This window comes from Populus alba, chromosome 7 (genome assembly GCF_005239225.2).
Source record: "Populus alba chromosome 7, ASM523922v2, whole genome shotgun sequence".
Classification (NCBI taxonomy): Eukaryota; Viridiplantae; Streptophyta; class Magnoliopsida; order Malpighiales; family Salicaceae; genus Populus; species Populus alba.
Genome location: NC_133290.1, coordinates 11,693,220 through 11,707,317, shown reverse-complemented (window position 1 = coordinate 11,707,317; position 14,098 = coordinate 11,693,220). Strand labels below are relative to the sequence as shown.

The following is a 14,098-nucleotide window of genomic DNA, read 5'->3' as shown; positions in this document are numbered from 1 at the left end:
CAAAATTAGATGATGGTATCCTATCTTTGTGAGGATAAAAATAATCTCAACTAAGCCATGCACAAGTTATTGTAAGATATGTTGTGTGATATTAATCAAATATCTTAATCAATTGGTCCTGTGGCTCTTAAGGCTCCTCCTTTCTTGATAATCCGTGATTCGCAATTGCCAGCTTCATTAAGGAAAAGTAAGGACTGGTCTTCCTGAATATTAATTATAGGTGCTTGAGGACAGGTATCGGACAGCTCCAGGCCGGCTTGATCGGTGAGCCGTAGAGATAACACATATAATAACGAAACGATGCTTCTGATGGCATAAAATCCGGCAGGCAGAAGTTTTTGATTCTTGTGATTAATGGCTGATAATTTCTCTATTTGTCCCACCATTACAATTAATTCGGATTCTTGGAGGAAGTGGTGTCTGATCGATTGTGCTTCAATGAAATCATTTGATTTAGTTTTCCTTTTTGTTCAATGTTCTTCAAATTAGTGCGGAAAGGAATTTTATAATTAATTAATTAATTAACGCGTTATCCCACAACACAAGAGTTTGAGTTTTATTGTTTATGTAACATGCTGCTGTCCTGGGGGATCATCGCTGTAGTTTATTGTTTCTTTTTTTTCTCGGGCTGTTTCGAGTGCAGTGTAGTGTAGTGGTGGGCTTCCCACTATTTATTATTTTGTTTTAGCCTTTATTTGGTGTGGTGCTTAATGGGTTTTACTCGCTTTTATTTTTAATACAATTCTCATGACTTATTCAAAAACACAGAATCTTCTCTAAGGAAAATGATTGGCATACATTTATCAAACATATATATACACACACACACACGTGTGTGTGTGTATTTAAAGAGAAAAAAAAGAAAGATTGGTAATTTTTAATTGGTCGTAAATTGAGAATAAGTTTCTTCCAATTGAAGAATGATCTAGAAGCTAGAATTGCAGTAGATTTTATATAATTAAGGTTGTTTTAATAGTTTAATTAAGTAATGCTTCTAAGATTTAGTTATTTTTAAGAGCAAGTATTTATTTCATTTAGTGTTTTTGATAGTATTTAAATGTTGCTGCATTTGTAAAAAAACAAAAAGACTATGATATTTTAATTATTTTATACATAATTTGTTCTTAATTACCTGATTGTTAAGTCCAAACAATCTGCCTATGTTAGCTATCTTTGACCACTTTTTCCTTTTATATATATATATTTTAAAATAGTTAGATATTATTTTTGTACTTTAGTTTATATTAAGTGTTAAAATTAATAATATAATAATAAACCTAATTATAAAACTTTGACAGGTTAAGGGCTAGACCAGTTTGGGTTAAAAAAATAGAGGAATGATGCCAAAACCCCAAGTCAAAAAGTCCGTTGACTTTCTTTGTAATTGTTTCTGATAAAAAAAAATTGTGTTAACTCGGGTTGATCATCTCAACTCATAACTTGAGCCTTACCTTAGATCCACCTTTTAGTTAAATTTAAAAATTATACTAATAACCACTTTTATTTTTACATTAAACAAGTCAATCTAGTTTGACCCTCTCAACCCATGATCAAAGCCTTGGTCTGGGTTCACTTTCAAGTTGGGTTTTAAAATTATGATAATAATCACGTTGATCCTTGTGTTAAACTAAGTCACAAGTCAGGTACCCAAGTCAACAGTAACCCGATCCATGACCAAAGCCTTACCTAGGGTAGACCTCCTAGTTACGTCTTAAAACTATGATAATAATCACTTTTATTTTTATATTGACTAGGGCCAACCCTAGTTGATCTATGACCTGAGTCTTGTCTCGGATCAACTCCTGAGTTGGGTATTAAAATTATGATAATAAGTATTTTTTTCTTCACGTCTTAATTGGACAATTTTAAAATTAAAATTTTTTTATGATGATATTTTAGAAAAAATATAATAATATATATTATATCTCGAAACATGTCTTTTATATATCTCATGTTTTGACAATACAAAAATTCACTCTAAATTGTTCAAGGAATATATTCATTTATTTTTTTTTTCTTCAATTGAATATTTTTTTTTTCATTGTTCTTTTTCTTTCAGTCTTAGAATAGTAAGTAAATACTATATATTTCCATAAAGTTTTATAAATTTAGAAAGCTAAAGGCACACATCTTTATTTTTATTTTTATTTTTATTTTTATTTTTATTTTCAGTGAAGCTAAAAGCATTGATAATTAATTATTAACTAATTATGTCAACTCTGCGTGTTAATTGAAATAAAGACGTTGCTTATTACCAAAATTGTTCACATTCATGGAACCTCAACGTTTAAGTGGTGATCAGTTGATGCTTACTAGTAATAATAATTAATTTTATGTATTGAAAAGCGTTGTTACCATTTTCTTTTGCAGCCAATAGATAACATCCTTTTTCTGATTCCCACCCACTTTCTTCAGAGTCCGTTGCAAGTTTTGATATGATTTAATTATTTTCGCTTCTCAAGCTTTTAAAGTAACGATTGTTAATAATATTCTGGATAAAAAAATAAAGATAATAAAAATAAAGAAGAAGAAAATAGAAAATGGAAATAAATTTATGTTGGATAGTGATATAGAAAATAGAATAACTATTTTTATATATTGTTTAGTTGACTGTGAACAAGATAAAATAAAATAAAATAAAAATTATTTTATTACTATGAAGCTTATATATTTAAAAAATAATAAAATATTAATTTCCTTTATTTTTTATGAAGTGTTAAATAAATAATAGTATAATAACCCTTGTTAGAAAACCCAAATTAATCTGACGAGTTGACACGATACTCAGTTGACTCGGGGCATGGACTAGTCTAGGTTTAAGAAAAAATTAGAGAAAAACATTTACTCGATTTGACTTGTCCGACCCAAAATAAAACTCGGTAAAAACAAGGGTTAAGAACCCATTGATTTTTCTACTGAGAATTGTTTTTTAAATGATATTTTTTTATCTTTTAAAAAAAAATAAGTTGACCCTCTCGACTTATAATCAGGTCGGGTTTTAAAACTATAATAATAACTATTTTTATCTTTCATCCATTAGTTAAACAATTTTAAAATTAAGAGTATTTTACATTGATATTTTATAGATAAAAACTAATACATATTATCAGACAATACCTCCTATTTTGAAATACTATAATTCAATTAAAAATTATTTTAATAACATATTTATTTTTATTTATTATATTTATATCTCTTTAAATAAATATATTTTTGTTATCGTTATCTTTTCACACACATATATATGTGTGTGTATTATCAAATAAGAGAGAAGATAACACACAGGTGTGTGTGTTATAGAGACAGTAACATAACACTAATAAAAAAAAAAAATGCTATTTTACCCAGAATTGTCTAGATTCATTGTATCCCAGAGGATCTGAAGGTAATGATAACACTTATTTTCCACTTTGGTTGTGTTGGAAAACTCCATCCAGTATCCACTTAAAAATGAGGGGAAGAACGAGTCCTTTTATATTATAATCCAAGTGTAGTTTCCCATTCAGAATTCAATATTGCCACACAGAGTTGGTGAAACAGACATGCCATGACCAGAGGTCTGAGAGTTAGGATCAATCAAGCTCTCCTACGATTTTAGGACTGAGAGTTACACACACATCCAGGCCAAAAGCTCAAGATTATTGATCATGTGAGTCCATTTCTACGTTCTATACGTTGTTGTGGACACTTTTGGATTTTCATGTAGCCACCAAATTCCCATTTCTATGTTCCTGTTTGTATCCTAGACACAATTAACTGTATGGCCTGAAAAACAAACAAATCTTTTTTAAAAAATAAATAAATCAATTAATTGAAGGATGAACACATAATCTTAGTTACAAAGATTAAATTAATGCTCTTCCAATCTGAATCTTAACGCCATTAGGCATCTTGACATAATTTACACACCCCCAATTTCAAGTTATCTGTGAAAAACAAGATGAACCAAATATGTTAACAGCATGTTTTGTCCATTGGTAGATTCATGAAGATCTATCCATCATTATTGGTGAGCTAACATCTTGTCCTCTCTTGATGCATCCATCTTTATCAACACAAAGAAGGCGATGCAAAATGAGCGGAAGGAGCCTTGTTTCTTTGCTCATCTCAGCAGAGAATGAGAATGCTTGAGTAAGTTGTTAAAAGATGTGGTCTCTTGGGCCTTACACACCAAATCCTTCACTCCTACTGCCATCTGTCGTTTTTAATGCAATTCATTGTCATTAGTAGCTTGTATTTGACATTATAGATTGGACAATATTGAACATTACAAGCAATTAATGAACAGCTTGAACCTTTCCCAGACTTCCCCGTGTATAGGGAACTGCTCTTTGGTATCCAAGAGTAGATGGAGGTGATTTGCGGCTATTTTCTTCCCTACACGGCAGTTTTCCATTACTTCTGCTTCGAGTTACTATTGTTGAAGGGTTGCACCATTTGGCATTCGAAACGCTTGGAAGGCATGATTCCTTAATCCATTGAGGACTCCAAAATGTTAATTAATTATGATTTCAAAACAATCATGTACCTTACGTAAATAATGATGAAATGTGTGATGAAATCGGATGGGATGATGGATAGATGTTAGAGATTACCAGGAATAAAACCGTAGCGCAATGCTTCAAGACCTCTAAGTTCATACGAACGTCATCGAGACTCCTGTTTAGTGCAGTTGTAAAACCATGATTACAGGTTTCATATAATACCAGAGAAAAATATCAAGCACACACGGGTCTGGTTTAGACCAGAATTTATACCTGTGTTTTTGCTTGCCGAGCCCAAAATAAGCAGCTAAAGTTGCCATCTAAACATGATAGAACCGTATCAGGATACAGAAAACATCATGAAATTTTGTAAATGAAGTCACTAAGCTGACGCGTGCTTATAGGTTCAGATCATATGATTGCACCAAAAATTTACAGATTAATGCATGTTATATATGAATAGAAAATGGTTCAAATTTGATGCATAGATGCATACCTTCATGTTACCGGCTCTTCTACCGAATCTTTCAGTCAGGACTCCTAAGGAATCAATCATTCCGACAGGAACTGGCGCCGGCTTACCAATCTCTGCAAATGCCTCCTTAATCCGGACACAGTCAAATCTTTGGATGTTATGTCCTGCCCAGATTCTACCATTCAAAATACTAAAAATTTTATCAGCAACTTCCTCGAATGCAGGTGCATTTGAAACAGCTCCACGGGTTATCCCATCACATCGACCAGACTTCAATGCAACAGCAGACAAGTCCTTAGGTCTTATGAGGGTACTATAGCTATCTAGCTCAACAAGTTTCCGTGGACAAACTGTTATTGCACCAAACTCCAGTACCCAGAACCGTTGTCCGGCTCTATTGGGCACCGTTGTTTCCAAGTCGAAGACCACAATCTCTGGTGAGCCTACGGGATAAGGACTAGACGACTCCATGTCTGGTTTTTAGTATTGGTAACTGGTTTTAATTTTTTTGGCTAATTCCTGTTGTCTTCACTGAGTTACAAATAGCGGGGTAATAATACAAGAAAGCCCAAAGGCAGGTAATGAAGAAAGAATTCTTCACATTCGACATTGATTGTCTTGCAGTTCAAGTTAGGAGCTTGATGAGGCCTTGCATGGAGGCGTCTTTGTGTCCTTGGTGATGTTTTGAGGAAATCATGTCCCTTTAGACAGGTATATCTTGCTGTAAAGAAGGACAAGGATAGCTTTCTCCGAGACCTTTAGACGAGACCTGTGTAAAAAGTCTGAACTTTCTTCACCCACAAGGACATGCAAATTGAACGTGTGGAAACATTGGAAGCAAAGTCTCCTTCCTCGAAAGGAATCGATTCCCTGTTCGCTTATGTTTCGAATCTTCTGACCAAAAGAAGGAAGACAACTGGAGGATAGCAGTATTGTAAAACAACATAGATTTTAAAACCCTCTTTTCTTTGTCTTAATAAAGACCTCTAGCTAAAGCCTATAGCCTAACATAATAACGATGCCAGTCAAGTAGCACCCTTATTGGGCCAAGCCGACAAGAAGGCTTCCTTTCAGCCTGAGTCCAAGCTTTTCCTTCTAGTTTCTTGTTTGCTGGCCTTTCCTGTATTAAAGGGCACGTGCACAAGTCTTTCTATTAACTAAAAAACTAGGTCCCGTGGGTGATTTTTCCACTATAGCCTTGATGAAAGAAAAGTGTCTTCAGTTACAGTGAAATTATTATTTTACTCTTTATACTTTTATGTCTCTTCATGTTTTTATGTCTAAAGCTTTTCTTGAGGGTATTTGTATTTTTTTGTTACATGATAAAGATATTCTTTTCCCTTAGAATTAACAAGATTTAAAATTATTGAAAAAGATTTTCTTTACTTTTCATAAATTTCTTAACAATTAAAATATTTCGTTCCTCCAAGATCAAACAATTAATGGCCTACCGATGTTTTTTATTATCCATGTCCAATATAAATAATACAAATTTAAATCAAAAAACAAAAAAGAAGCTTTACATTTGGGGTATTTTTAAACTTTTATACAGGTATTTCATGCAAATAACAGGGTTATAGAAGCGTTTTGGTATTTTTTATATTGACTTTTGAATATTTAAATAAAAAAACTATTGGTGTCATTCGCATCATTTAAGCGGTATGCGCGATACCACTTTCTTGTTAACATAGTTATAAAACCTGGACCGGCCTAGTGAATTGACCCGAGGGCTGGACCAGGCCGAGTTTGTCAAAAACTTGGCTGCTGCAACGACTCGGCCAAAACTGGTCAACCTGGCAAGTCAACCCGTGACCCGGGCGAGACCAGGTTTTTTTTTCAAATGTAGGATTTAAAACCCATTACTATATATACTCTATATTCCAAAAAAAATTTATGTTTTTTCAATGTAGAATAAAAAATCTTTTAGTTTGAATACTTCAAGTTAAAAAGATAACATTAGTATATATACTATATGTTCCAAAAAAAAAATTACCTTTTTTTAGTGTGAGATTTAAAACCCATTAGTATATATATTTTATGTTTTCAAGAAAAAAAGTTATATTTTTTCAATGTGGGATAAAAAACCTTTTGATTTAAATACTTCAACTTAAAAGCTTAACATAATATTTTTTTAATGTAGGATAAAATACTTTTTAAAATATTCTTTTAAACTTCGTTATTTACAATATGTATAACCTATATTTACATGATTTTTTTTTTAATTTTTTTTATATAAAATATTAAAACTTTAATATTTTTTTTAATTTTTCCAAGTTGATCTGGGTTGACCCTAAATGACCAGGGTTGACTCATGAAACTTGGGACTCAACCCCTTGGCTCGATCAACCCCCAGACCGGGTTTAATAATTATGCTTGCCAAAGTTGAACTTTCATCATCTCTCTAAATGCGTAACTATGTCCTCTTCTACATGGAGTGGTATATAGTCAAATGAAGTAGTTGGATTGTTATAGGTGATCGTTTTTGTTTTTTTTCCCCTTTCTTTTCTCTCCTAACAACTAAAATACATCATTCTCCTCTTTTGTTTATCAATTTTAATCTTTATTCTTTTCACTTCTTCTTTTGTTTTTATTTTTTTTATAGAAGTTTTTTTGTTTTGTAATTCAATCATTCAATTACAAATGAACTTTATTTTTTAAAATATTATTTTTACTTTTAAATAATATATTGTTGATGTGTTGGCCTTGCATAATTTTTTTTTTAAAGTTGTGGGTTTATTCAATCTGCTTCATTTATATTTTTCTTTTAGGTCATGAGTTTTTTAGGATATGGATTTATTTTTTATTGAATTAAATAAATAAGTTCAATAAATATAATCTTGAATATCTTAATCTATATTCATTTATTTTTTTTTTCAAATTTTCTTTTAATTATTATTAATGATTTTTTCTACTTATTTATATAAATAGTTATTAATGTATTTAATTGAATGCTTGTATTGGATTTTTTATTTACACTTTAAATTTTTTTATATAAAAAACATATTGAAATAATCTGAATACCCGATATTCTTTTAGAAAAATAAATTTATAACTCGCGGCTACGAATCATGAGTTAAATGACTAGTTTTCTACTAAATGAATGGAACTTGCCAAAAAATGAAAAAACAATCTCACTTATTAAGAGTAAAATGTAATTCAGTTACAGATACAACAATATGAATTGAAGGTAGAAAAATACTGTCCATCGACATTGGAATTGTTTCACATCTCCACTTAATACGGCTAGTGCAAAAATCAATGATCATTGCAAAGAAAAACGTTTTATTTGTAACAATCAATAAAGTAGTACACATTTTTAAACCCTAAAAGAGTACAATTGCAAGTTAACATTCTTCTACATTAAACAGGGACAGCAGACTTGAGTGGGAGTAGAGCCTTCTTGATTCTCTCTACAGCCTCCTGTAGGGTGGTCAGAGATGCTGCATATGAGATACGTATGCAGCTGTCATCTCCAAATGCAACCCCTGGGACTAGCGCAACCTGTATTTAAGCAGCCATTATCAAGTTATAAAGATCTTTAGCAGTATAATAAATGCTGCATGCCATGTTACTAGAGCTGTAGTTTCAACATCATCAAAGTGTTGCTGAGTAATATTCAACTTTGACATTGTTGGTGAGACAGATGGAGAAACATTGTCAATCAAAAGTAAACAGAACAGTATCCTGTGAGGCTGTAACAACGCGTACCTGGGCTTGATCCAACAGGTAACGGCAAAGGGAGTCAGAGTCCCCGATTTTACCAAAACCTTCAGCCTCTGTTCCATAGTACGAGCTGACATCAATGAAAAGATAAAATGCTCCCTGCAAGTAAATCCAAATAGAATTAGAAGCGAGGGAGATGGGAGGTTATCCGTCTAAATAACCAAAAGGCAGTACCTGAGGTTCTGACATCCTAACACCTTCCATTTCTCCAAAGCTTTTAATCAAGAAATCTCTCCGCTCCATGAATGCTTTCACCATGGTAGACACTGCTTCCCCACCAGCATAGCCGAGTCCTAGTGCAGCAACGCCTGCCTTTTGAGATACACTGCTGGCACCTGATGTAAACTGGGAAAATAGAGCACACAGATCAATTGGGGCTTCTACAAAGTCATGGTTGAGATAACAAGCATTACTGGAATAGGTAAATCAATGCATTGCAAATCAACAATGCAAGGCACGTACATTATTACTGAAAATAAAAAATCATCAAGAATTGCAATTGCAGCCCCATGCACAAAGCCCCTCATTTACCAGGCCAAACTGGCCTGTGTAAGCGAGTGGGAAATTCCAGATTCTTATCTCCTTACGGGTCTTTCTCAGGTTAAGCATTCATGTGATTAGTGCATATCCAATTCATTATGTGTTGATGAGTGCTTCATGCGTAATGCTGATTGTGAGTAGAGGTCAAATGAATAATGATTCTCTAAGTTCTTTAGGAGATATAAAATGGCATAATATAAAGAAAACTCTTGACTATTTGGTTTGGTAACCAGATCCAAGTATCATTCTGTATCTTGTATGCTTTCATCACACAATCAATTGTGAAAGCTGTGTCCGTCTAGATTAGCCATGCATCTGATTCTTTAGAACCCGCAACTTCACCTTACCCCTTTCAATTCTAAAAAACTTTTTTTCCTTCAAGTCTCCAAACTATGTGCAATGAAGTTCAGAATGGCTCCTTCCACCCTTGCAGAAAATCACCTCTATTCAATTGACAATAAAAGCCTATTTGATTCACCATAATCTTTGGAAGGTAAAGGAATCAATGCGACAAAAGAAATTTTGAAATCTAACAGCTTAAAACATGATTTACAAACAGGTAAAATATTGGAAAACTGTTCGCAAGAATAGCCAGTGATGCTTTAAGATAAAAGAAAACTTCAAAGCATGCATGATGGACTCAATTCATCCTGGAAAGTGGTGTGATACAATACCTGACTCTGTATCTTATTACATGCTGCAACAAAGTGCTTGGGACCAGCAATATACCCCAGTCTCCAACCAGTCATTGCAAAGGCCTGCAAATTTCGCGCTTTCTAAATGTTAATCTACTCAATGAGACAAACTACTTTGGGTTTTATTCAAAATCACAGCCATATCAAAATTATACATGAAATATCATATTATTGAGATAGTAGATATCTAAGACTGATAACCAGATGTAAGGTTAAGTTACCTTAGAAAATCCGTTCACTGTCAAAGTCCTTTCCCACATGCCGGGCAAAGATGCAAAGCTTATGTGAGTAGCAGGTGCATATATTATGTGTTCGTATATCTCATCAGACAAGACCTGAGTGCAATACCAAAGAAATTCAGCATTTAAATATCAGGAAACCATAGAACTTGAAATTAGGGTTTGATTAATCATACCAGAAGCCTAGGATGTTTTGCTACGATCCGTGCAATCTCTTCAAGCAATTTCTTGGAATAAACTGATCCTGTTGGGTTAGATGGAGAACAAAGAATCAACAGCCTTGACTTTTCACTCAGTTTTGATTCAAGTAGCTTTGGATCCAAGAGAAAATTTTCAGAGATTGATGTTGGAAGAATCACTGGGGTTGCATCAGCCAGCCTCGCCATTTCTGGGTAACTCACCCAAAATGGTGCAGGAATAATAACCTGAGGGTAAGGTATTTTTTATGAACACGAGCTACCTTCAGAGATTAAACAACTTCAATGATAATGATCTCCTACTGAATTCCATTAGAACACGACTTTGATTGCCTGAATGAAAATATATACAATTGTGCAAAATATATAAACATAGCTATTTCTTTCTACACATCAAGATCTCTTCTCTTGCTTTCTATCATCTGTGTTTTTTAGCTATGAATTTACACTGCATACGCACTCTAGCTTTGGCTGGATGGTTTTTTTACCTCAATCGTATAAAATGCAGAGAACCATAGCTCTATATTCAATTAACCATTACTTTAATCCAGAGTTACAAAAACAGTTCCTAAATGCTACACAAAGCCAACACTCAAATGTAGGAATGCAACAATTCTGGTACCATTTAGTTGGCAGCAGAAATGCAGATAGCACCATAATCCTAATTATTTTGACATAAAAAACTTTACCTCATCGCCAGGAGAGCAAACTGCAAGCATTGCTTGGTATATACTCTGCTTGGCACCATTGCTAACTAAAATTTGGTCAGGTGTATAAGAGATACCGTTCTCCTCTGCCAAAAATTAAGAGATAATTTATTCAAAAAACTGTAATAAATTCCATGCTGGAAATGCCCCAAGCATACCAACTAGGTTGCAAACACAAAATTACTGAAAATATATATATTTACCCTTCAGCTTATGACAAATTGCAACTCGAAGCTCCTGTGTACCAGCATTTGGAGTATACCTTGTGAAACCTTCGCGAATTGCATTTATTCCAGCCTAACGTTTCCACAGCCAAAAAAAAAAACCAAACAATTAACATCGGTTTAAGCACAGGCATACACTTTAAGGCATAGAAAAGATATGCACTGAACTCCAACTGGAAAACGAAAATAGAAAAGAAAAGGAATCACCTCTGCTATTACAACCGGTGTATCAAAATCAGGCTCTCCAGCAGCCAAACGAATAACAGGAACCCCAGCTTGTACAAGCGCAGTAGCCTGGTCCGTTATGGCCACTGTCTTCGAAGGTTTTACAGCATTCACCCTTGGACTCAAAGAAATATCGAGTTGCATCTCTTCAGACCTACTTTCTGCCTTCACAACTACACTTATTCTAGACAACTGTGATCGTCTAGTAGTCTCCAGCGATCTATCAAGTATAATACATTATTAGTGGTCAGAAAACAATTGTGGTATACTATTGCCAACATAAGAAACACACAAACAGAGAAACAAAAATGGCAAGCTTTGAAATTTCATATCAGAACAGTACACATTGCCTTGTAGAAAGAAGCTAGCTTTATTAATAATCAATAGCAACCAATGACGAAAACAAAACAAACCCTTCATCAGCAAGTTGCTAAAACACAATTATCGTTAACATTCAGGTTGAAAATCTTGAGAAAACCCATTAGTAATACAATGATAAATAGTTGCAGAATTGATTGGAAAGTGAAAGAAATTTACTTGAAGGAGAAATTGTGAGACCCTGAAAGAAAGGACACGGCTCCGGAGGTTTGAGGGTGAGAACCTGAACAGGGTGCGGGTTGGTGGTGGAGTCGGAAACCAAGACGATAACTGGTTGAAGTTGAAGTAGCAGCCATGAGTGAATATTCAAGGAGGCGTTTAGTAGTGGAGGATTCTGAATGATTCTTTTTATAGAGGCCCGTTTAGTAGCATGCCGGCTGTTGTTCTTTCAAAATATTTTTGTTTTCGAAAACGTATTCGAAGTAATATTTTTTATTTTTAAATTTTTTTTAATATTAATATATGAAAATGATATAAAAATATTAAAAAAATAATTTATAATAAATAAATTTTAAAAAAATAAAAAAAAATATATTATTTTAATATAATTTCAAAAACTATAGTAACCTTGTCCATTGTCTTAAACGGGGTAGGTGAGAGACGGGGGTTGGTTACGAGCGCGGTCTTGAATGGGTTTCCAATCTGGAACATCATTAAACCATCTCGGCCGTTCTTTGTTTATGGGTCCACAATAGACGGTTGTGATTCGTTGATTGATTGGGTGGGAAAAGAGAGGTTTGGTGAAGCATGAGCGAATAGGAAAAAAAGATGCAAGATGTTGGTCAACAGGATATGTTTATAATAAATTTGCTGTGAATCTTCTTCTTCGAACCCAAAAAAAAGAGTAATTTTTATCTTGATATATAAAAATTGATTGAGAAATGTTGTTGACTGTAAAAAAATTAAAAAAAATGTGAATTTGAGTGGAGAGGTGGGTGGGCATATGCTTCTCTTTGATGAATGTTAGTTATAGGTTTAAGGGGTATTTAAAAGTGTTGTAGTTGTTGTTATTTAAAATGGTTTTTTTTATCAAAAATATATTAAAATAATTTAAAAATATGAAAATATTATTAATTAAAAAAAAAAAATTCTACTCGATACATGTTTAGAGCGCAATACGGGGGCTTTGGACCTAGCTTTAACCACCTCCCCCACCTACTACATAAGTTCAATTCAATTTCTCATCAAAATTTGAAGGAAATTAATTTATCGGTTCTATAAATGAAAATTTATATAAAAAAAATAAAAATAAATAAAAATTAACCTTGAGATTACCTTGACAAAATTAAGTAAGAATCTTTTTTTTTCTTCCTTTCCTGGCTAGAAATAATTGTTATCGTGAAAAGACTTTCTTTTATAGAAACTAGATACAAAGTTGGGATCATTATAATTTTATTTTTCTTATTGTGTAATTTTTTTATATTTTTAAATCACCAATCTTATCCAAATTTTATTTTTAATATACTTTTTGACATGATTTTATCACTTTAATTATTATTATTTTTCATGTGACTAAGTACAAATTATCAAAAAATTATTTTAATATTTTTTTTTTATCAAATCTTAATTTTGAGATTATGATAGGTTTTTATTTAAAAAATGGTGTTTAATATTAAAAAAAACATGCTTTCATTAAAACATTAAAGATATGCTTTGATAAAGAAATGTAGTTTAAATTGAAGATATACATTTTCCATTATTAGAATTCTTAACAAAATTTTATTTTAGTCTTCCGTGGTTTTTTATGCAAAAAAAACATGTTGCTAATAAAAAATATGTAATTGTTCATAAGAAAATTAGTTTTTTTTTTTATGATAACATTATTGATTGCTTTATGGATAATTATATATTAGTATGATATGTATAATTTTTAAAATAATTTGCTAATTAAAATTAAATATGAATAAATTTTTATTCTTTCGTATTAATCTTTTTTATTATATTTTCTTATATAATTTTTTCAAATTTATTGTACTCATATTTTTTCATCTCATTGGGGAGAGATGATTTATTCATAATTTGTTAATTGAAACTTTCTTTTACTATTGTTTTCTTAAAAAAATAATGTTTCTTATAAATAAAACATGTTTTCATCAAAAATACAAAAAAAAAACGTGTAATAAAAAATTATATTTTTATTAAAAGTGTACACCTTTTTTTCTTTTTTTATTCAAATCATTATACTTTTTCCGGACTTTCTTTAATTTGTTT

The 14,098-nt window shown here is 32.2% G+C and overlaps 2 protein-coding genes across 2 annotated transcripts; both read right to left on the bottom strand.

Annotated features, from left to right (window-relative positions):
• Window positions 1–3,776: 3,776 nt before the first annotated feature.
• Window positions 3,777–5,581, bottom strand: LOC118043553 (protein NEN4). Its single transcript, XM_035051569.2, has 5 exons — window positions 4,981–5,581; window positions 4,758–4,804; window positions 4,596–4,659; window positions 4,296–4,469; window positions 3,777–4,195 (listed from the first exon to the last, which is right to left on the bottom strand). Exons 1-5 carry the CDS (start codon window positions 5,428–5,430, stop codon window positions 4,103–4,105), a joined length of 828 nt encoding a protein of 275 aa, XP_034907460.1. The 5' UTR covers window positions 5,431–5,581; the 3' UTR covers window positions 3,777–4,102.
• A 2,493-nt stretch (window positions 5,582–8,074) lies between these two features.
• LOC118043552 (bifunctional aspartate aminotransferase and glutamate/aspartate-prephenate aminotransferase) lies at window positions 8,075–12,232 on the bottom strand. Its single transcript, XM_035051568.2, has 10 exons — window positions 12,047–12,232; window positions 11,492–11,729; window positions 11,264–11,357; window positions 11,043–11,146; window positions 10,333–10,581; window positions 10,139–10,252; window positions 9,897–9,980; window positions 8,857–9,027; window positions 8,668–8,781; window positions 8,075–8,460 (listed from the first exon to the last, which is right to left on the bottom strand). The coding sequence occupies exons 1-10, from the start codon at window positions 12,181–12,183 to the stop codon at window positions 8,320–8,322; spliced, it is 1,446 nt and encodes a 481-aa protein (XP_034907459.1). The 5' UTR covers window positions 12,184–12,232; the 3' UTR covers window positions 8,075–8,319.
• Between the last annotated feature and the right edge of the window lie 1,866 nt (window positions 12,233–14,098).